Raw genomic sequence first — 23,934 nt, 5'->3', positions numbered from 1 at the left:
ACAAGCTTTGTATTTTTTAATGTAAAGAAGATAGGAATGATGATGATCGAAGAGTCTATGCAGGGGAAAATCCGTATACGAAATTTTAGAGATTTTTGAATTTCCTGTACGAAAATCATCATTTTCACAAGTTCTCTAGGATTATTTAAAGTTTTGTAATAAAGTAATTTATGATGTTCAAATATCAAATTATAAAAAAAGAAAAAAATTAAGGTAAGAAAAAGTAAAAAAAAAACGATTTTAGCTGGTAAAAAGGTAAGAAAAAAGTACGAGTTTTTTTTGTTTCGCATTATGTTTTATGTACATTTTAGTCGCTTTCATGTAAAAAAAACATGTTAAAATTTCGATTACGCTAGATTCTTACTTAATCAATAACACAATTCAAATTTTTAATCTTTGCATAACTGACTATGTTACAAATAAGTTATAAGTAATGCACTTTGTATTCACCGATATAAATCTACTTTACTATTACAATAAATAATTTATGCAAAATACATGTTAGTATTTTCGACAACAATTTTTTGATGCTCTTATTGACAAAAATCTTCAAAAAGCATTTAAGGGAACATCAAAGTCAAAATAAAAGCAAAATTTTTTACTGCACTTTTTAAGACCTTTACTGAATATTTTTTGAAAAGTTTTATGAATTAAAAAAGTCGAAAAAACTACGTCACTCATACAACTTCTTACAAAATTATTCAATTAAAATCTCAGAAAATGTTTTTCAAAAATTTTAGTATGATTCTGCCTTTGATATTCTCCTTAACAAGAAGGAATGCAATTCTAAATTTCTCTTAAATTTAGACTGTGGTGAAAAAAACGTATAAGTCAAATAAATAATTTATATTAAATCAATGTTGAAAACTATTAAAAAGTCTAATTTCATAGTTATTATTTTCATAAGTTAAGGTGATTGCAATTTGGAAATTATAAGATTGTGCTTTTTATAAATAGTCATTGTCATTGATCATAGAAAAGTCAAGTTTTGACTTTTTGCACTGTTTTTGTTAGCTATTTCATTTTGTCAGATCTTAGTAAAATATTGAAATTTCTGAAACCAAGGCAATGAAAATAGCTCAAATTGCATTCCAGTAATAATCACCAATTGAATATACTGAGTATCAAACTTTACAATGAAAAAGTGAATGCTGTACAAATAATACAAATAAAATTTTCCAAACGGATAGTTCATACATTTGTTACAAGCTCACATCAATCTCACAGCACAAAATCTCGATAATCGATTCATTGAGATTTTTTAATTAGTCCGTATATGAATGATCCAACTTGTAACATTCTTGCATAAAGTTACAAAGTTATCACTTTTTTGTATCACATAGAGAAAAATGTTTGTATTACGTCGTCTAAAGGCTGTGGGCATTTTTGTTCAATTGGCGGCTCTTCATTTTCGGCATGCCTATCTCTTAGTTCTTTCCATTGAGCAAGAATATCCATGTATTCTACATACTTGGTGTGGTTTTCCAGTTTGGCATAAACATTGAGTAAACCCCGATAATCATATTCTAATCCACTATAACTATTGCCAAATAGCTTTAGACCTGCACAAACAAATTCGTATATTATTAGAATGATATACTACTTATTAAAACGTTGAATTACAAAATCTTACTTATTTCTATGCTTTTGTAGTATAACGCCTCGGCATCTTGAAAACGATTCATATGAAAATTATACAAAGAAGCTAGATGACCTATACTCAACCCCACTTCATAATCATCGCAACCCAATAATTCTTCTTTTATACCAATTGCTTTGAGATGCATTTCTTCTGCTTCCTAAATGACATTTAATGGTATAGTGTTAATTTGTAAGAGACATTTAACATTAATAAAATTAATGTTGCTTACTTGGAATCTCCTCATGCTTTGATACAATCTTCCTAAATTTCCATAGTGTTTGGCAGTTTGTACATTTCTTTCTCCAAAAGCTGTTCTTGATAAATCTAAAGCACACATATGTAAATCTTCTGACATAGTCAACAAGTCACTTTCAGAACTATTTGGTGAAACATCCAAAGCAATTTCCTCAAGAATTAGAGCCTTTACTCGTTTGGCACTAGCCAACATTAAATGTTCAGATGGTAGAATTTTAATCATAATTTCTATGGCAAGATCAGCATGGCTTCTACAAAGTAAAATCATTGAAATGAAAAAATATTATTTATAAGATTTTTAGAAGCCAATAAGTTGGTCTAACTTATTTTAATAGCATGTTAAGAAAACTTACCTTGCAACACCAAACTTTCCAGAACTATATTCTTGTACGTATAAAGCATAGGCTAAATCTTCATGTGCCATTGCAATATTTAGATTATTTTTACCATAAACTCCTTTCCGTATTTCATAAGCCAACTTAAAATACAAAAAAACAATGAGATAAAGTTGGGATACAGCAAAATTTACTCTGAATAACTGTGATTACAATGCTATTAAATTCAGATTATGTCAATTACCTTGTAAATTGCAACACTATTACCAATACTATCAGAATTCAACAAATAAAATCCATAATCAATGAGAACATCACTATACTTGGGATGATTAGCATCGAAGATTTCTTTAGCAAGATATATTGCTTGTTTAATGAGCAAGCCAGCTTTTTTGAATTCTCTCTTGACAACACAAGATTTGGCAGCTTGACGAAGTACATTAATAATGATAAATTTTGGAAGAGATGGATTCAACTCTTTTAAAGCTTGTAAACTCCATCTAGAAAATAATTATGATGAATGAATTTTTAAATTTTTAGCTTTCATTGTTAATTAATGTAATTTACTTACTTGTACGCTAAATCGTATTCACTTCTTATGAAATACAAAACTGAAAATTCTGCATACAAAGCTGCATGATTAACGTATAAATAACCTACTTCATTTAATTTATCTATTGTTTCCAGAGCAAGATCATGGGTATACGCAGCTCCAGTGAAAGAGCAATATGATGCTTGTGCATGAATTAATCTAAAAAAATTGTTCATCCATATTAAATAGTGCTGTCAAAATATTAACAATATTTTTTTTATCAAGTGAAGTTATCTTACTTGTGACAGCAATCTAATATTTCACACCATGTCTGAGGGTTTTGTTTTCCTAAAAGACACAATTCCCTACAGTCTAATAAAATCTGTTCACTTTCATAATACCATCCTGCATCATTTAAAAATCCTCCAAGACGAAGGCCTAAATTTATAAGTCTTTTGTCCCAAGTAGCATCTTCTTTAGCTCTTGTGCATATTGAATGATAAGTATCACATAGTACTTCTGCTGCATGCATATCATTATCCACTAAAAGCTGTAGACAATTTCATAAAGATTAAAATAAAATAAAATTCTTTTGGTTCATATTTCATAACAAAAAAGCAAAATTGTTACCTGGAAGCATTTGATCAACAGATTTCGACTACTTTGTACATTAAGTAGTTTTGTTACCACATTGATATCATTCAATTCAGTTTGAAGCTCTGAAAGCTTGTTTTCAGTATACAACTAAAAACGAAAAATTGTTGAATTTTAGTTAAGTATTGAAATTATGTACATGATTTGTAATAGAAGAATAATTGAAATTTGGAATTAGGTTTATGCATAATGTTATTAAAGAAAATTGATAAATATTAATAAATATATTAAAATTATATACATTGCTATTGTATCATTAATAAAGAAAATTATGCAACACTAAAGCAATGTAAAGCTAACTAACATACAAACAAACTTAATCATTTAAGATAATGTATTGTATGCTTTCGTGTATATTTAAAGTTTGACTTTTCTACGAAGCTCAACAAGTTTTTAAAATATTTTTTATTATAAGATAGTTGTCAGGTAAAATTAAAATTAAGTATAATAACAAGCTATTTTGTACATTAATTGCAAAAGTGTATGCACACAATCAAAACATGAAAAGTAACAGAGGTAGTGGTACAATAACAATTACTAGAAAAAGAAAAAAGATGAATAACAAAGAAATTAATAAAATGTTTGATACACAGCAGGGGAGGAGAAGAAGAAGCAAAAAATAAAAAAGCAGAGAGAGAGAAGCAGAGAGAAGCAGAGTGCGTTGAGTAGCAAAGAGTGAGAAGGAAAAAGGGAAACTGATAAATGACTAATGAATGAATAATAATAAAATTTTGATAGGGAACAGAGAGATAGAATATGATTAATAACCTGGTAGACGAGATCGAAGTGAACCATTTCGGGCAGATAAGTGAAAGACTTTTTATACTGATAATAGTATTTCGCTACTACTCGAAGGCTCAGCCGATAGAGGCTGGTCACGGATTTGGTGGGTGGTTTGTTTTCTATTGCGGCCATTGTGGCGGAACGACGACCTGACGGCGGCGCGGCCAGGACGATCAGATGCTGTTTGTCTCGTCGATGTACGAGCCTCGACTTCCTGTCACTATATCTGTGCAGCTCCTCTGCGCCTTGTGCAGCTGGGCTCCTGCTGCTAATCACTTTCGGAACACTCGGAGACAGTACTACGACGACGACGAGCTGCTGCAACACCTATCACGAGCGCTAGTGCGATCATCGAATAATGACTTGTTTTTGCAGAGACACGGGCAGTTGACGTCTGAAGATTTTTGTTGCTTATGGACGAGAGAGTACAACAACACAGCTGGCAGCTGTATAATAAAAGCTCGTGCCGTGCGCTATGATGAAATTTTGTATTGACGTATATAATATGTGCTTGTTGCGTTTAAATCGGGCGAGATCCGAATCCGTCGACTATACGACAACGAATGAGCTTTCTCGGCGTAATATTAGATATACTTCTTACAAGCGTGTAAAAGCAGTGAGAGTTCGCAGGCTTGAACGAGTCGTCGCGATGAGACATAAGCGCCTGAGCCTTCTTGGTAATGTCACGGATATGGGCTTAGGTCTTTTCCTCATGAGTGAGTATCGCTATACACTTGAAATGTCTCACGTATACAACACACCAACGACAACAACACTATCGACGAGCTGATGCGCTGCCGAATAATACTACCGATTGATGATCAGCCGTGCTGCTGGTGGTGTAAGTATAAGAAGGCATGCAGCTACTTGGCAGCTGCTCGACGAGTAGTGCAGGGGCCAACAAAGCGCACATTATATTATATACGTGTATTCGTGACTACGTTTAGTCGGCGCAATGCCCGATAACTAAGTGCGACGCTGCCTGTGCATTCGGTATCGCGGCAGCGGAGCACGTCGAGCTCTTTAAAAGCTGTTTTTCCGTGGATATGAATTTCACTCGATGCTCGGCGCTGCGCTATATATATATCTGTATATACGTTATTTGTGTTGCCCAAATCGCGCAACACACCACACACGCACGCACTGCAGCAGCAGCAGCAAAACACAACACACTCTCGACTCGAGGAGCGATATAATAATCGCGCGCACGAAACGGCGAGAAGTTTTAGCGAAGCTATATTATAGGCACTAAAAAAACTATACGCGAGCGAGGCAGACTGAGGCAGGCCCGATCACGACGATGAGCTGCTGCTGCTGCTGCTGTTGTTGTGCGTTTCGCCCGTGTTGCGTGTACTGCACTCGAGCTATAGCGACTCGTCGTGACGGGATTAAATGTCAGGAGGCGACGACGGCGGCAGGGTGCACCACCGCACTTTATATACTACTGTGCATACGAGAGAGAGAGTTTATGTGTTGGAGAGCAGCGGTCGACACTCGAGGCTGCAGCGCTGATTTGTGGCCACTGCACTGTAATTGTCTTGCAGTAGCAGCAGCAGCAGGCAGAGCGAAGGCTAGTGTGCTGCCACTGTGCGAATATTTAAAATTTAAAAACACAGGCACGAAACATATGTTTCTGCTGCGCGTCCGTCTGTGTGCACTTTAAAACGCCTTTTTATGCGTGCGCTTGTGTGCATTTAAATCCACAATAGGTCATTTCTGCATTCGAAAATGGAGAACCATTTTCGAACTGTACGATGGGCTTATTTTCTTGATCCCAAATGGATTTAACGAACAGCGATGTGTCGATACGTTCGATTTCGGTTCGAAATTCTCGAAGCGACTTTATCTCGTTCGTAAAAAATTTCCCCGAGCGACAGTATAATCCGGGGAAAAAAATAATTGAACGATATGAAGTTGGCGATGACATTCTCAAAAAGTGCGGTATGCGCAGGGTTCAATAACCCCGATTTTTCGACCGTCGAGTTGCAAACTCGCGGCCTCGCTGCAGCCGCGAGGAGCTTCGAAAAAATGCTCTCTTGAGGCTGTTTTTTAATAGGCTCTGCGCAATCGTCTTTTTGTGTGAAAAAAGGATGGAAGAGCAAGTTCGCAGCGATTCAAAAGGTAAGCGAGCCAAGCGCATTTGTCCGTTTGACGGATCACCTATATCGCTGCTACGCGGGATTACGAGAAACTCGTTTCGTATTTGTGTGGCGCATACCTGCATGCATGCATCCGCGCGCGCGATGATGCACGAACTGGACGCGCTCGGGCTTGTTGCTTTATACACATTTCGGAGTCGCGTCGTTCGGAGTCGAACGTGTTACAGATGATCACATGGATTTCAAGTAATGCGAAAGGTGTTTTCTTTTCGACAAACAAAGTCAAGTTCAAATAAACTAGATAATTTGTTGGTTAAGTCCGTGGGGCAACTGTATCGTTCGAAACGTAGCGTCCTTTTTTTTCAAAATACGCCGTTCTCGCAATGTCTCGTTGCAGAAAGTTCGTCAGCGCAATCCAGTGCAGCAGCAACAGCAACAGCAGGTGGAGTAGCAGCGTCAGGGGATAAAGGAGACAAGGAAAACAATAGCGCGAGCAACGTCGAGGCACTGATCTGCTGGTTGTACGTGTCGCGCACCGCCTCGGTCGGTCGGGATGGCCAGATCGTCGTCGAGGCCCAGCTGCCCCGGCGCAACCTCGAGGAGGCCATAAGAGCCACCGAGCCCTCGGCCCGATGGAACGTTTCGGAGACGCACTGCGGCCTGATCGCCGGCTTCGCCCGTGAGTCCGACGCCGACAAGCTGCTGCAGCGCGAGGATTTCGGGCGCATTTTCCAGACGCCCGTTCAGGTATTCCGGCTAATTTTGTTTTCGAAGTCGAATGAATAAACGATGTATTTCGTCGCTGCAGGTCGCGCGCTTCTGCGACCGAGACTCTCGCCATCGTCAGGCGGTGCTGCTGCGCGACGTGCCGGCGGCCATACCACTCCAGGACATCGACTCTGCCCTGGCCAGGCAGGGAATCGCCAGCGGGGCCATCGAACGTCTCAAGCACTACGTCAGAGTCGAGGTGAAAATTGTTATCAACGGTCTATTACATGTCGGTTATCGTTTGGAGCACGCAAAGCTCGCGAGCGCGTTCGATCTCGTTTCAAAGTTTCCCGCCTCGCGCGCGCGCGAAAAGTTATTAACGTCCGCGGATTCGGAAATCCCCATTCGGCGCACCGACTGTGTATGCTGTGTGCGAATTTATATACACGAAATTGTACGTATATCATCATGAGAACGCACTTGAAAACTTGTTTTCGACTTGTGTGATATATATAGTAAAAAACATATATAGTGGGCGCGCAAAGTGTCCCGTCGCTAACATATGTTGCTGCGTAATCTGAATTACGCGAAATTTCTTCATCTTCGTCGTTGCTTTTATTAAAAGTACGCGTCACCTCGACGACCAGTTTCGCAGTCAAACTCTCGACTTTTGTAGTAAACAAGTAGATACGCACTCACACGCTCGCACATACATACACACCCTTGCGGTTTTACGTGTATACACACACTCGATTGGCGAATTGATAATTCGCGCAGACGGCTACTACTCTCGATTCGTACACAGACACATACGCAGTTTCGCGCTGTGTGCTGTTGACGCATAACTTGTTGGAGGCTCGTGCCTGTGCTGATCTAGTGTAGTGGTAAAATATTCTGCGCGCCAGTACAGAGTGTCTGCAAGCCAGATCGCAGCAACAGTTTATAAGAGTGCTCTCCGTCCGTGAGATATCGTTCGAACGCAGCAATATCGTCGCCGTTTTTGTTTCTTAACGAGGACATGACGTTGTTTTCCACCTGACGTTCGACGAATTATAATAATAGACGAAATCAATAGTGAAAAACCAGCAGCAGCAAACAGCATCCAGATAATCTTGCGTGATATTACTACTGGACATATTGACGAGAAAATTTCTGCACAGTCATGATGATCCGAGGATTAAAGTATATCGTTGCCGTCCCCAAGGGTGGCAACAAGATGTTGGACTTGAATCTGCGCACCCTCGCCACCCAGGCAGCCGTGAAACAGAAGGATGCCAAAAAATCTAGCGAAAAATCGGCTGCTAAAGAATCTCAATCGTTTACGATGAATATGTTTAGAGGTCATCTGCAGACCAGTCAAGTGTTCCCGTTTCCTCAGCACTTGAGCGATGAGCAAAGCGAGACTCTGCAAATGATGATCGATCCGCTCGAAAAGTTCTTCGAGGAAGTCAATGATCCTGCTAAAAACGATGAGAATGCATCCATCGATAAGGAAACCATGCAGGCTCTCTGGGATCTGGGCGCTTTTGGCATTCAAGTGCCACAAGAGCTTGGAGGTCTTGGGCTCAATAATACCCAATATGGTAGATTGGTGGAAGTAGTAGGCTACAATGATCTTGGTGTTGGTATTACCTTGGGAGCTCATCAAAGTATTGGTTTCAAAGGAATTCTCTTATTCGGTAATCCAGAACAAAAGAAAAAGTACTTACCACGAGTGACGAGTGGTGATATGGCTGCTTTCTGTCTCACTGAGCCAAGCTGTGGCTCCGATGCCGGTGCAGTACGTACCAGAGCTGTCAAATCAGCTGATGGCTCTCACTATGTTATGAATGGCAGCAAAATTTGGATTTCAAATGGTGGATTGGCTGAAATATTTACAGTCTTTGCTCAAGTACCCATGACAGATCCAGTGACTGGTGAAACAAAAGATAAAGTTACAGCTTTTATTGTTGAAAGAGGATTCGGTGGTGTTACTAATGGACCCCCAGAAAACAAAATGGGTATCAAGTGCAGTAATACAACTGAAGTATACTTTGAAGATGTAAAAGTTCCAGCTGAAAATTTACTGGGACAAGAAGGTGAAGGTTTTAAAGTTGCTATGCAAATTTTGAACAACGGTAGGTTTGGTATGGCCTGTGCTTTATCTGGCACAATGCAGCATTGCATTAAAAAGGCAACTGAACATGCTGTGCAGCGTGTTCAATTTGGTAAAACAATCAGCAACTATGGTACCATTCAAGAAAAGTTGGCTCGCATGGCATTGCTGCAGTATGTAACACAATCTATGGCATACATGGTTTCTGGTAATATGGACAAAGGAAGCCAAGATTATCATCTCGAAGCTGCTATTTCTAAAATTTTTGCTTCTGAATCTGCTTGGTGGGTATGTGACGAAGCCATCCAAGTTTTAGGAGGAATGGGCTTCATGAAGTCAACAGGATTGGAAAAAGTTATGCGAGACTTGAGGATTTTCAGAATTTTTGAAGGTACCAATGACATCCTTCGTTTGTTCGTTGCCCTTACTGGTATTCAATTTGCTGGAAGTCATCTGAAAGAACTACAAAAAGCCTTCAAAAATCCAACAGCTAATTTAGGCTTGATCGCAGAAGAAGTATCAAAGAGAGCTACGAGAGTGATTGGTTTGAATGCTCCAAACATGACTCCTTTCGTTCATCCAGAACTCGCAGAATCTGCAGCTTTGTGTGCCAAGAGTGTAGAAGCATTTGGCTCTACTATTGAGTCTGTGCTCGTGAAATATGGCAGAAAAATTGTCGATGAACAGTTCATCTTGAACAGGATAGCCCAAGCTGCAATCGACACCTACACCATGTCAGTTGTATTAAGTAAAGCCAGTGCATCAGCCAAGAATAATGTACCAAGTGCTAAACACGAAATTATGTTAGCTCAAGTATGGTGCAGCGAGGCTTCCAGTCGAGTTGCTTACAATCTCAAAATTGTAGGTGCTTCCAAGAATTTAGACGTATTCAAAAAACTGAGTTTGATCTCAAACGAGATTTGTGATGTTGGTGGTATAGTTCACAAGAATCCACTTGGTTTTTAAGCAGAAAGAGATATTTTAATTGAATATATATTTTTTATCTGATTTTATTGTATCTACATTATTTATTTAAATTATCTGTAAACAATGTACAATATATACAATTATTTTATTTAATCAGTGTCATGGAATGACAAAAAAAGCGACAAATCATGTATTAATACTAAACCAATAATTTGGTTTAAGCTGTAAAAATTGAACTAAAATAAAATTTTTCGTATTAACTCATTATTGTCTGTATATTTTTCGTCCCCCAGACTTGACTCCGTAATTATGTTAAATTCAAACCGCACATCTTTAGGTGCTGGAAGCGAGTCATTACGAGCAGCTACTGCGTCACGGATTGGATTTTTTCGGCGCCACGCGTTTTTGCGCCATCCCCGAACGTTGGCGGGGAAGCAGCGGTGGTGGCAACGGCGGAAGTGGCAATGTCAATAACAACAATTCCACAATGGCTTCGGCTCTGGGCAACAATTACGCCTTCGAAGGAGCTGCCATGCAGCAGCAACAGCAGCAGCTCGCCCAACAACATCAGCAGCAGCAACAGCAGAACCTCGAGAACGTCTTGCAGTGCTACCGATGCCAGGGCTTCTGGCACGTCGCCGCGAATTGCCGTCATCTGCCGCGCTGCGTGCGCTGCGGCGAGCCGCACAACGTCGAGTTTTGCACCCGGCCGAGAAACAACCCCGTGTGCTGTCACTGCTCGGGACCTCATCACGCGGGTAATGAGCAGAAAATTTCTCCCGCTTGCGTAATGCCGATTTGCGATAGACAGTTTTTTTACGACGATACATTTTTTTGGCGCTCGAATTAGCCAACGACTCGACTTTGAGAGATAGCGAGGTTTTTTTTCTTATCTCGTTTTTTTTCGAAAAGCCTCGATCTCTTTTGCAATGCTTTTATATATATTGGCATCTAGCTGCTGGAAAAGAGAAACAATAAACAAGCTACTTATCGGCGTTACATTATATGATCGGTATTGGCTTCGGGTCGGCTTCGTGCCAACCAAACCGTTTTTTTTTTATAATCAACGACGATGATCGCGAAGTGCACTCGAGCGAGCAGTGTATACTTACAATATTATCGATTCGATGATAATTTTATTTCGTGTCCCGTAGATGTACAATAAACTCATAAATTTATGAAAATCGATCTACCATTACCGCGCACGTCCGAGCGAGTCAATATTATACAAAAAAGGGTCGTTTTCTCTTTCTCTCTCTATCCCCATCAAGGCTATCGCCAGTGTCCGGTGCGTCTGCAGCTGATCAACGCGACGCCGGTCAGTTTGACGCTGAGCGCCAGTCGCTCCGGAGGAGGAGGAGTCGTGAGCGCGAGCCAGAACAACGGCAATCATCTGTCGAGCTTCGTCAAGTCCAGTACCAACAACAACAACAATAATCAAACGGCCAACAACAACGCCGCCAATGCTGGATCGGGCCGCGCGTCCTCTCCGCCGCCTAATCAGAAGACCGATTGATGATTGTGAACTGTGTCACGAGCTTTCAATGATTTTATTCTTTCATTTTTTGATTTACTTTTTTTATTTTTTACTTTTCTGACTTTTTGAGACATTTTTTCGTGACGTTCGAGTAGAGTATCTTTTACGCGCGAGGTCGATCGGTCGCAACGCACGATCAATGACTCGCTGCTCTTGATATTTTTACTGAAAAATAAAGTACGAACGTATAAAAAAAATTCCTTGTATTTAATTTTTATATTATATAGTCGTAGTATATATTTTCTGTAAAAGCATGCCCTCGTATATCGATTCATGCAGTCGACCGAATGTATAAATACGCGGGGAGCGACAAAACTCGGCTCTTGAAATCTGCAGAATCATGTTACACAGCATTGGAAGCTTAGTCAGCGCGCGGACTGCAGAGATAACTCCGATTCTACTACGACCAACTAATATACTGAATATGTATCAGCGCCTCTACGTCAAAGTCCTCCAATGCTACGATTTGATTGAATCGTGTACTGTTATTGCGTACACTTTTTATATTTTAGTAGATTAGTAAGACAAGTACGAATCTTTCAAGAGCAATATAAATCGCTCCGCTCTTAACGCGCATCATTAACTCCGTAAACCAATGCCCGAATTATAGTTTGAAAATCTCTATATCTGTGTCATGTATATGCCTACTAACACTTAGTCATTCGATCTTGCTCGTTGCGAAATGACATAATAGAAATTTAGAAAGAGAAGGTTTTTTGTCTCAATGAAAAGTGATCGTGGTTGCGCAATTGGCAGATTCTAAAAAACCACTTTCAAAAATAATAAACTTATACATCGACTTTTTCTTTTGATGTTTTTTTTAAATCGAGTTATACATTTTACGTAACATCGTTATATAGCTGTATTAGCGCTTTGTTTTGAATGTATACTGTTTGTCGAACTATTTTATCTATGACCCCATGTAGACTAGCTTCGATCGAACCAATTTGATTCCAAACTCAGCCGTAAATGAATGAAGCCAAGCAAGATCGATACAAGCTCGCTGTATACGTATGAAAGAAAAATGTGTGTTATATTAGCTTTGTGTCTGCCTACCGAAGAGACCGTTAGCAAATTAATTGCGGCTCGTCTGGGCATATTTTAATGATTCAACGTTATAATTAACGTACGATACGACATTTTTTTTTGATAATTTTTATATTAACATCCCGAGTAATATTATCGTGTCATGTGTATATTCACGGAACAAAAATGTGTAAAACGAGTAAAGTAATGCACGTATATAGTCGTAATAATTAAACAAATGACTAAGAACCTCTCGCGAAGGTTGTCTATAAATGCACTTGTAACTTTGGCACGAGCGGTCTATATATAATGTATTTTTTCCGGCTCAACTTTCACGATCAAGGACTCGCGGCGGCAATCCGTTACACTTACACCAGCTTTTTTTGTCTATACACGCTGAAAAGCTCGATTTAATTTTCTCAAGTTTCGAATCTTAAAATTAAGTTATTTGCAGATCTTTTATAATTCTTAAAACGTGCGAATCGTGGATGCAATTACATATATACGCTCATTTACATATTTCGCTCTTTGTGCCAGTAAAGCTTATATGTCTGTGTGTCAACGAGCTCGCAGGTGCCGGCACATTTATATACATACCTACCGCGAACTTACCGGCAAAAAATGAATTGATAAAAAAAAAACACGTCGACCTGCATTGTGCCGAGCCGGTCTCGTACGTGTGCGTCGAGCCGCGCGCTCGTATACTTAAATACGTAAGTACGCACACGTGACGACGGCCTACTTTCTCGCGCATCGCTGCGGACGCGCTCCTCGCGAGAGAAGAGCGAGGAGGGACTATACTCGCGGCGGACTTCTGGTGAAAAGTAGGTTCCACGATCGGCAAAACCTGCACAGACATCTTCTCCTTACTCCTATATGTAATGTGTACTACATGCTGTACACGCGCGCGCGCACACACGGCCACCCGCAGTTTCTCTTTCGAGACTCTTCTCCCTCGTTATTCGAGGCTGATTTTTCGCATAAATAAATATGATACAAAAGCAAACGCACACAAACCTTAAAACTATATAGGATCGCTGTTGTGTTGATAGTTTTGTTGACAGTTATTGGATACCGAAACGAAAAGTTTTTTTATCTGTTAACGTCTGCGCGGGTATATTATAACCGGCAGTCGCAAAGGCATTATAATACGAGCGCGTTATCTGTTCAGAGCGTTGATACTCAATTACGCGTCTATCTACATGCTCGAAGAATTTTTCCTCCTCAGATTTTAGAGGCTTAAATTAAAACTTATATTCAACCGATTTATTCTCCTCAGCATTGTTATTATTCAAAGCTACTCATCGTCGTGTAAAAAAAAAGTATTTGCCCGAATTTCGACGATCCACGCCTCTTTTTCGACTTCTACGTAACGAATGGTGATTGATTGTCTCTCGCTCTTATCAATGCAAAATATCGGGCGTGTGCACAAACGATTATAATTACAACCGAGGATGATAATCCGCAAATATTTTATCGCGTCGTTATACTCTCGGATTATAACGAAATGACATGTAATTTTCGGAAATTTTATGTGTTGTAGTAAAGACTACTATTTGTTACGCTTAGCTTCAAGTTTATGAGTATATTTTGCTCTCTAATGTTGCATATTATATAAAAAAAAGTGAATGAAAAATTATTTTACTGCCTCGTCGTCGTCCTAATGATCGTCTTTGTTTGTGCGCTCGACGCACGCGGGTATTCATATAACGTGCGCGACAGGCATAAAAGTATATCATTATAGATGTGCAACCGTTTACTCCTGCGTAAATAAGTTTTTTCTCATGAATAGTTTTTCTTTGTAATCATTTTCACGGTCAGCTAAAGACAATCGTCGTCGTGTCGCAACGGAACCAGGCTCCAAAAAAAAAAAAAAACAATATTCATAATGAGTTTGGTAAAAAAAAAAGTAAAGAACCATTCGATCCGTTGTAATACTCGCAGGCTCTAATGACATTAAAACAACTCTGGAAACGTTATCCATTGCATTCCAGCTCGACATTCGCAGTTTTCAAAATAATCGAAACTCGCTCGTGCCGCGATGTTTCATCGCGACTACACGGCTGCTTGCAAACACACGTTTAATTCGACCGGTGCGATCTCGTATACCGATTGCCAAGCACGTTTACGCGGCGCGATATACGATTTCACATGCATACAGCCGCGCGCGCTGTACCTATATATTATAATATTTACCGTAGATGCTCGCGCCTCGCGCACACAATGGCGAGTGACGAGTGAATAAATAATGATGTACACGACGATGTGCACGATATCTCTACCTACATTCACCACGGCGTCGGCTTGTCTCTTTTTTTTTCTATTCGCGTTTTCACGGTAAATAATGCAGCGCGAGCCTTGAAAGATGCAGCTCTATACAAGTATATAGTTATGAGAGCTATAGGTGTATATGCCATGAGACAAGCCATTTATATACCTCATGATATATAGGTATAATATCATACTCGCACTATCCCACCCGTTGCAGCAGCAGCGAGTTTCACAAAGAGCTGTGTGCAGCAGGTGAAAGAGCGCGTGGATATATATACCTGTCTATATACGTACGCGAACCTACGCACGAAGGAGTCGATTCAAGCCTTCCGCGCCAACATCGTATTAGCCGGAGTTCAGTCTTGTCTTGTACCTGCTCGTGTGCGTCGATATATATACACGCGTGGATATATCCGGGGCGCCGATTTTTCCGAGTGTGTCCGCGATCACGATTTATACGATATTTTTCAATAGTTCGACGCGAGGTGCGATGGACATCGATAATTTCATTGGATTTCATCCGATTTAAGTACGTGTGCGAGCGCACTTGGAATTTTTATTTTATCGCAATCAAAATATCACCATTAAAATTGCAATGCAGCTTCGACATAATGATAGGACGATTCGCGTGCTTTTTCCTACAAAAGTTTAACAGCGTATTATTATTTATTAAAGAGTCATTTAGTATCGTTCAATATGTGACAAGTTCATCAAAGTAATGGCTTATTTAGGAAAAAAGTGAAAATTGCCTATTTGCCAAATTACTAGCTTCCAAACGACCGGTTTGAGCAAACTAATATAACACGCCAAACGACAATCGTTGTACGTTACATTGTATTTGAGTCATCTTTAATGGTGAAAATACCTTTCAGTTTACTTTTTTTTTTCATTCGTCGCGAGTGTTTGTTTTTTCCACAAAGTTCACTGCTTTTCGAGTGAAAAATCACGCAAATTCAGCGACCTAAATTTTTCATTAAAAAAAAAAGATAAAATCGCGCGAGTGATTGACCAACGTCTATAAAGGATTATAAACGCAATTACAGGGAACGAAATGGGAAAGCAGGTGGAAAGTGGCCGTGGCTTTTTGCTTACGTCGTTGTCGTCGTCGTGCGAAGGCAAAAGAAAAAGGTCGAGCGTCGACACCGCTGCTGCTGCCGTCACTACCAGAATCGCTTAGAGCCTAATGTAAAAAAAAGTTGTCCAGCGCCATAAATAGGCAAGTAAAAATCAAACCTACTTAAATATGTCCGCGTCCTCTCTTACGCACGCAGCGGCGGTGGCTTTTTTTATTATATATCGTTTTCGTTTGCCTGTAAATAGAGAAAAAAAAGTCACGTGCGTGTGTGCGGTGATGCAAGTCGATGTATATAAAATTTTGTTGTGCAAGAAAAACCCGCGATAAACTTTATTATTAATGTTTAAGGAGATCGTTAATCTTTAATGATGTTGTGTGCTTTTTTTCGTAATGAATAAACAAGCTCGTGATAAAAAAAATTGTTAATTATTAAATCTTTAATTAGCAAGAATGGACTGATAAATTTTCTTTTCTTAGAATATCGGAAGTTGAATTTATATTTGCGTCAGAGATTCATCTTTTTTTTATCCTTCCAAGGATTAATTAAGAACTCGAACATAAGATTCGCACGTTCAGAAATGTCACTGTAGACATGCGCCTATTGTTAACGATCATTCAGGGAACTTCGCCAAGTGCTTCTAAACGCGTATTACTTTCGGAGGAGACCCATCGTCGCAGGGACTCGAAAACTTTCTCCCGCGGGAAGCTGAAGTATAAACTACAACAAGCACTCCTGCGCGTGTTTAAAAAAAAAACTCAGCTCGACTCTCCGTGTAGTACATGCCCGCAGATCGTCATCGCGCCTACCGCGAGCAAATGAAAGCGTGCACAATTATTATCGCGGCCGTATATATACAACCATATAATATTGCTCCAGAGAGGCTTGTACATATATTAAACTTGCAAATGATGTTAATTTTTTCTTTGCTCTACCTATATAATTACGCTTGTATACGAGAGGGGGATAGTGAGCGAGAGAAGAGGTGGTCGTTTTCACTTTTTCTTATACAAAAAAACGCTAAACTACTCTCGCGGTGTTGCAATTCTTTGGCAGCTGTATAATATCGATACTCGTCTCACTCTCGAGCGAACACCATGTACATAGCGGTGTTCCTCTTTCACTCATGACACTTATGAGGGGGGCCCGGCTTCACCGGGCATAATAATTATTCGCATAATACACGCACACGGAGGAGAAGATCGGCAGGTTTTTACACGCGTCCAATCGGCACTCGACTCTTTAATAATTATATACGATCTGTATATCGGTGAAGGCAGAGACCATACAGTTTCCAGCGCAACTTGACTTACACACATACAAATTACATGTATAGCAAAAGGAGTTGGCAGCAACGGCTCGTCCGAATCTATACCGAGAGCTGAGACGATCGCGAGATGCGACAACGATCGTTAGTTTGGCGGTGGAGTCTGCTGCTCGTTTGGCTTTGCTGTGGCTGCAGTCCCAGTTGGCAGAAGCCCTCGCTGCTCGACCAATGGCTGACGGGCGTCAGTGCCGATTTCAAGGGTGTGCCGGAACTGCCCACCCTCGACTCGGCCATCAACGAGAAGCGGGCGGTGTACTTTTACGAGCAACTCGTCGCCGTCATCGATTACACCGATGAAAAGTTGAAACACTGCGAGCTCATCGAGGTCTAGTAAGTTACTCTTATCCCGAAAAAGATCGGTATAAGCGATTTGATAATTAACGATTAACGCTTGATTTTCAGTGAACCATGGGAAGCCGAAGAAACTTTGAAAAATTTAACGTCGCTCGGTCTGAAATCGAATAGTCTGTCGTTTGAAAATATGATCAGGTTGATGATCAAGTGCGACAGACTCGATGGACCGATCGCAGTGCAGGGCAGATCGATAGGAATGGTGACTCAAATGTGGGACAAAAAAAGAAATGCTCATCCGCTCTTGGCGGGAATAGTGCCGGGTACATAAAATTTTGATGCAGTCATGCGTTGCACTCTTTTTTTTACCGATCGACGTTTTATTTTTGTATTATAATTTTAATGGGTTTGCTTTTTTCCAGGAACAAAGTGGTGTGGTACCGGAGATATCGCTAAAAATTATCACGATTTGGGTTCAAGGCCTAATTTAGACAGGTATGAATAAAACATGGCTATCGATTAAGTACAAAATATAATCTTTTATTTCTATGTAAATTAATGAGTAGTTTTCAACAATAAGCTTATTTCCTTGCTTCGTAAAATTAATTTTTAGAATTGATTCAAGTAATTGACGCTTTTTACAAATGATATAATAAGTAAAGATCTCTGAAAATACCACAATAGTGATTCCGTAAATTTTGTAGGTGCTGTCGAATGCACGACTTGTGCCCGGTGAAAATTCGCGCATACAAAAATCGCTACAATCTCGATAATCAGTCTTTCTTCAGCAGGTAAATATGATTATTTAACTATTTTTAACAATATAAAGCTTTGTTCTATTATCATTCATAATCCATGTACTGTATTTACAGAAGCCATTGCGTCTGCGATGAGACTTTTTATCAATGTTTGAAAGACGTCAATCATGTATCGGCAACGGTTATTGGCAACGTGTATTTTAACGTTATTATGCCTACGTGTATCGAAAAAGATCCTTCAAATAGTGAAAAGAATTCAATGAGATTTTCATCTCCGAAAAAAGTTTTTTAATTCCTGAAAATGGATATTTGTTATGTGAAATTGTGATATATAATGTAAAGTGTTGTTATCATAAGTTTATATTATAAGTTTACCTTTGTTACTTGTTATATTTTAAAAATTACTATAATTATTTATGCTACATCGCTGCATGCATTTTTAGCTAATGTTAAAGAAGTTAAAGATAAAGCATTTAAGGATACAATTTGCTTAACGGTATCCACTGGATGGTTAAAGAGATTACCTACAAATTAAAATATTTATTTAAATTATTTTTAATATTTATCACTACATAAACGATAAAGTATATGTGAATAAAATTTATACAAACCAAGTAACCAAATTGTTTCTTGTCTCACACAATCATAAGGATATTTTAGCAATGCTTCAAAAAGCAATTGATTCTTCTCATGTTCAGATTCACAACTCCCAAATACTAGGTGAGCTACCTTTCCTGTAGTTTCACAGATGACATTAGCTAACGTTCGTAAATATGCTGATACCTGCAAAAGTGTACTTTTATAATTACTTTTTATGAGGAATTATATTAACTCAAAGTACCTCGCTTAAATGTACATCTTTTGACTGTGATAAAGAATAAAGTTTGGAAAAAATTTGACTAATACAGTATTTTAAAGGTTCATGACATGCTGAATATGATGATAAAATAGCAATTAACCAAATTGTATCAATTTCTGAGTCTTCACTATATTTTTTGGCAACATGATCAGCAATTTTTCTCAAATCTTCTTCACTACAAATACAAATTTTAATCACAAATAAAACTTACATTTTTAGTCTAAATTCAAATATTCTCATACCTAATATTGTTGAAATCTGCATGAACGTATCGTAAAATTGCATAATGCAAAGCAGGCAACAGTTCACTTTGGCATTCATCCAAAATTTTTATTAAAGTTTGTAAGCAATTTTGTTTTTTAAAAATTGCCAATGCCTTATCACTTTGACTCACAATATTGCCAATGGTCCAAGCACATGTTTCCTTCGGAATAAAAATTTTCAAAAATAAATTAAACATGTTACATTTATGATAACTCACATAACATTGTCAACTTACGGCTATTTTTATGTTACTACTTGCTAGCTCAAGAATTAAGTAAGGGGCTGAAAATTTGGAAAGAGTAAAACACGCTTTTGAATTACCTAAAGACAAATTACATAAACAATTAGCAGCAAAGAGCTTGTGCGTGCCATTTCTTCCAGACAAATCTCTCACCAATCCTTCATAACTTTGTCCAACGGAAAAGTATGAATTTATGTTATTCTCGCTCTGCAAAAAATAATGTAAAAGAAGGTTGCAATTTTTGAATTGAAAGGCATAAGAATGAATTTAATTTTCTTTTTCTTTTATGTACCTGAATCAAGGCATTTTGTAAATCTCTATACTCGTTTCCATCAAGCGGCTTTTTTCGCAAATTTAGAGCCATTCTGCTAACATCTTGCTCGGAAAATACTGTATTTTGAATCACTTCTCCTAAGTAGGGTCGTTTTCTATTAATAACATTTTGACGATTTTTCTTCCTATGTATATTCATTTGGCTCCTGAGATCGTCTCGCAACCTCTCGGTTGGTGAGTCGTGGAGATCAGAATTTTCAAGTGATTCCGCCATTTCAACTGCGAAAAATAGTCAATAATATTTATTTAATGGTTCATGAAACATAACCTGTGCTTTTGTGTAAAAGGTATTACATCGACAAAATGCCTTGGCCACTATCAAGAAACTTTTCTCGTCTTTTAACACTTTTCAACTTCCAACACCGAGCACGAACGGTAAACAATACAGCAAATAACCTCTGCGCACCGGCAGCAGCAGTTGCAACGGTTTTGCAGAACAAGTGTATTATGCTGTTTGTATCTCGAGCCGCGGCAACGATGATAAAGGCAACAAGTGCGCGCGGGCACGTGGGACTGTTTACATTCGGTTGCTAAATGAAAACACATTCAGTGCGTAGCAAAAATCGTCAGTTTATTTAAAATCAAAATATATGTACAATTTTATAATGCAGCCACCATTTAACTAATGACTTTGTTGACCATTACCACGTGTTCACCACGCAGCAATAATTGAGGCACATGCCTCTCAAGAGTTTCGAATTTTTTCGTCCTCGAGATCACTTTGGTCGATGAGTTCACACTCGATGTCGATGGCACTGACAACGGGTCGACACTTGGATCACCGAGAGCAGGAGCTTTTCTCTTCACTTTTCTCGTCCAGTGCTCGAAACAGTCCTCCAGAGCCAGATTCCAGTGTTTGTCAAACGCGGCAATGTACGCCTCCACGTAGCCTCGAACTCCTCTGTCGTTTCTCGTGGTTATCTTAACCCTAATTCTATTTTCCATGTATTGATAAAGAGCGAAAAGCGGCCCCTGCGCTTTGCCCATTCGATTGAGAACATTTTTTCCCGATTGGTTGTCTCTACTGGTCGATTGTATTGGCATCTGTGACGGCAAAAATCTTCGCGCGGGTTGTTGTTGTTTCGAAGCTTTCGATGCGTCATTTTTTGGCTTGCTGCTAATCACGAGTCCTTTGAGTGCCACCGATTCGAATTTGCTGAGATTGTCGTAAATTGGCGCGTCCGGAACTGGGATACGCACGTTGGGTCTGGTCAAAGCTTTCAGCGCGTCGAACTTTTCACTGTAAGCGTCTGTACTGTCGTTGGAAGAATTGTTATCTTCTTCCATGCTTGTGTGTGTGTGGAGAAATTTGACAACTGACACACTGAGAGCCAAGCTTCATGGCTCCGACCGCGCGGGCTGCTGCGCGTGTAATGTCGGAGTCGGAGCGGACGACGGAGCGTATATGATTCTGATTCAAGCGCGACCATATTACATATAGGTATTTCGATGATATGCCAAATTCTTTTCTGTCTTACACCAATAATGCAACTAATTGCAATTACTTTTTTTCTTAAATTTTTTATCGAAAATAACTTCAAATGACTTATCGGTACAATTTTTTCATTTTAGAATTTCTCTAACCTCTTTCCAATTGAAAATTTTACATTTTTGAAACGTAATGTAATTAAAAAAAAACCAATCAATCGTTATAAAATTATTAAATCGTTTTGATTAGCATCACGACATATTTCAATCACAGTATTTGAATTTCATAATCAATAATTATGAATCGATACAACCTTATGGCAATTCTGAGTCATCGATATCAAAAGGCTCAAATTTATCATCGTGATTGAGAACATTCAGGGCCAGGATATTATAAATCGATTTTTGTATATTTGCGGAAGGACCAATAATTTGCATCCGAACAATGCATAATTTTTTATAGTATTTCTCCTTCAACTTGATACGCTGTTCTCTCGTCATACCCTATGAATAAAAAATTCGTTTGATGTCATTTATTATAAGGAAAAAAGGGTGAATAACAACCTAAAAAATTGATAATAAAAATACCCCAATAGCTTCAGCGGTGCAGCCAATTACTTGTTCAGCGGCCGTGTCTCGTAAACGACAACCCACCAAGTATCCAGTGTCATCCTTCAAAGTAATCAAAATATTCAAACTAACAACGTTCATCGGGGCCTTCAAGCCATTTCCAAACGGGCATTCCAGATTCATGCACGATTCATTACCACTTGCCACCATTCTTTTACACTTGGCACTGAAAACAAAATACAGTTCGGGCAGAAAGTAGAAAAATTATTACAATTGATATAAAAAACAAACCATCTTGCACTCAGAAGCGTTAAATCATTACTATCCAAGTTCATATCGTCGACCATGGCAGTCACAACAACCAACAGTTGTAATCTTTCGTCGCTAGCAATCGATGCAGCAAGGTTCAATCTGTTAGTTATTTCACGAATCGTCATTTGCTTCGTTATGGAATTAGCTGCAATTCAATTATTAAAAATTTAAAAATTCATTCTCGAGCCAAAAATTTACCGTTACTCATTGTGTATCTTACGATTTGGAACGGCGTAAGGAGACGTCGATCCGATATCAGGTTTAGTCAGAAATACATCTCTCATCTGTTTCGTTTCAGAAATATCAGGATTCTCCGTGATAACGGTTTTTCTCACTACAAAAAAAATTCAAATCCAATCGTTGCGTTCCAATCTCGTATTCCAATTTCAAATAAAAAAAAACTGCTCTGCGCTCACCTATCGTCAAAGTCGACTTTCGCACCTTATCGCTGTAAGTCACCTGGGCGTCGGCCAAAAACAGCACCGTGTGCTTCGGCTCCCATTTGTCCGCCAGCTTGATCCACTCGAGATCCCACAGGGTCAGGGGCAGCGAGTGATTGGTCGACGGGTCGCTCACCTCGAACTCGCGTATCTTCGACAGCTCGCCCAGCCGAGTGACGATCTCGCGAGTCTGGCTCACGAACGTCACCACGACGATCACGTCGACGTACTGGTTCTTCAACGATTCCGCGTTCTCCAGCACGTAGGCGAGATTCAGGGCTCCGGCCGGATTCTTCGTCGGCACCCTGACGAGACTGGCATAGCGAGGCGTCGCCGGGCTCGAGTGCAGCTGCATCAGCGAGGAGCTCTGGTTCAGCGTCAGGGTGAATTGACTGGTCACCGATGGCACGTACACCTCGTTCGGATCGTCGGGCTTGCGATCGGTGATTTTCGCATTTATCACTTCCACTTGAGTCGATCCAAGGAGTCACTCGTTAATTTTTCACATTTGAGAGCTTTTTATATCGTCGATTTCTATAGAGCTTACCCACGCTTCCGATGCCGTAAGTGGTGAACAATTTATTGATGAAATCTACCGCACCCCATACCGTGGCGTTAATAAAGTCGTTCACCGAGTCTCTGAGGGTGAAATTCCAAACGGCTCGCGATCCATTGTTATCTGAGAATTTCGTAACGTTTTCGAAAAAAAATTCCAAGAAATTATCACTTTTAATGTTGACCGATTTTAAATATTAATAGTACACAAAAATTTATGGATTTCCATAAAGCGATATGGTGAAAAAAATGAGTATAGTGATTTTATCTTACATCTCGTGCGTTCGATGATTTTAGAATTCTGACTTCGTATAATCACTCCGACTATTACAGTATTTTGCATTTGCGGTTGAAGCGAACAAATCGGTTGTCTTGACACATTAGCCATTATTATTTCTTTACTTTCACTTTACTTTACCTGCGTAATGATTCGCGACTAATTGGGTCCTTAACGACCAACAACGATGTGTTCGGTAAAAAAACGAACGAACGAATGAGCCAAGGGTGTAGACTAACTGTTAACGGAGATTATTAAGAACAATTTGAATTTTTACCCCCCGACGTCGCGCCACCTACCGGCGGGCTTCACGAACGTTCGATAAACTAATTCGAACGGAAT

General features: G+C 39.4%; 6 protein-coding genes across 7 annotated transcripts; 3 read left to right on the top strand and 3 right to left on the bottom strand.

The window, feature by feature from the left end:
* Positions 1–878: 878 nt before the first annotated feature.
* LOC106654553 (amyloid protein-binding protein 2) lies at positions 879–5,708 on the bottom strand. Its single transcript, XM_014374480.2, has 9 exons — positions 4,187–5,708; positions 3,395–3,508; positions 3,064–3,314; positions 2,804–2,983; positions 2,477–2,732; positions 2,251–2,375; positions 1,872–2,148; positions 1,634–1,799; positions 879–1,562 (listed from the first exon to the last, which is right to left on the bottom strand). The coding sequence occupies exons 1-9, from the start codon at positions 4,331–4,333 to the stop codon at positions 1,336–1,338; spliced, it is 1,743 nt and encodes a 580-aa protein (XP_014229966.1). The 5' UTR covers positions 4,334–5,708; the 3' UTR covers positions 879–1,335.
* A 347-nt stretch (positions 5,709–6,055) lies between these two features.
* Positions 6,056–17,356, top strand: LOC106653253. 2 transcript variants are annotated; one of them, XM_023462703.1, is made up of 6 exons: positions 6,056–6,322; positions 6,698–7,047; positions 7,109–7,267; positions 10,368–10,788; positions 15,908–16,080; positions 17,274–17,356. In XM_023462703.1, the coding sequence occupies exons 1-5, from the start codon at positions 6,292–6,294 to the stop codon at positions 16,039–16,041; spliced, it is 1,095 nt and encodes a 364-aa protein (XP_023318471.1). In that variant the 5' UTR covers positions 6,056–6,291; the 3' UTR covers positions 16,042–16,080; positions 17,274–17,356. The 2 variants fall into 2 exon arrangements, with proteins under 2 accessions (XP_023318471.1, XP_023318469.1); XM_023462701.1 differs by lacking the exon at positions 6,056–6,322 and having other exon boundaries at positions 6,507–7,047.
* On the top strand, positions 7,498–10,295 carry LOC106657066 (very long-chain specific acyl-CoA dehydrogenase, mitochondrial). Its single transcript, XM_014378343.2, has one exon. The coding sequence runs from the start codon at positions 8,171–8,173 to the stop codon at positions 10,067–10,069; it is 1,899 nt and encodes a 632-aa protein (XP_014233829.1). The 5' UTR covers positions 7,498–8,170; the 3' UTR covers positions 10,070–10,295.
* LOC106657070 lies at positions 17,335–18,605 on the top strand. The gene is made up of 5 exons (XM_023462833.1): positions 17,335–17,594; positions 17,667–17,878; positions 17,978–18,050; positions 18,260–18,346; positions 18,428–18,605. Exons 1-5 carry the CDS (start codon positions 17,335–17,337, stop codon positions 18,603–18,605), a joined length of 810 nt encoding a protein of 269 aa, XP_023318601.1.
* Positions 18,518–23,778, bottom strand: LOC106653246 (meiosis-specific with OB domain-containing protein-like). Its single transcript, XM_023462704.1, has 14 exons — positions 23,608–23,778; positions 23,308–23,455; positions 22,737–23,228; positions 22,541–22,654; positions 22,300–22,465; positions 22,027–22,234; positions 21,814–21,942; positions 19,970–20,176; positions 19,672–19,884; positions 19,415–19,596; positions 19,155–19,347; positions 18,925–19,096; positions 18,689–18,837; positions 18,518–18,608 (listed from the first exon to the last, which is right to left on the bottom strand). Exons 1-13 carry the CDS (start codon positions 23,701–23,703, stop codon positions 18,728–18,730), a joined length of 2,430 nt encoding a protein of 809 aa, XP_023318472.1. The 5' UTR covers positions 23,704–23,778; the 3' UTR covers positions 18,518–18,608; positions 18,689–18,727.
* On the bottom strand, positions 20,311–21,546 carry LOC106657079 (U7 snRNA-associated Sm-like protein LSm11). Its single transcript, XM_014378368.1, has one exon. The coding sequence runs from the start codon at positions 21,295–21,297 to the stop codon at positions 20,629–20,631; it is 669 nt and encodes a 222-aa protein (XP_014233854.1). The 5' UTR covers positions 21,298–21,546; the 3' UTR covers positions 20,311–20,628.
* Positions 23,779–23,934: the final 156 nt, after the last annotated feature.

This window comes from Trichogramma pretiosum, unplaced genomic scaffold (genome assembly GCF_000599845.2).
Source record: "Trichogramma pretiosum strain Unisexual culture from Peru unplaced genomic scaffold, Tpre_2.0 scaffold1, whole genome shotgun sequence".
NCBI lineage: Eukaryota > Metazoa > Arthropoda > Insecta > Hymenoptera > Trichogrammatidae > Trichogramma > Trichogramma pretiosum.
This window is presented reverse-complemented; position numbering and strand designations above follow the sequence as displayed.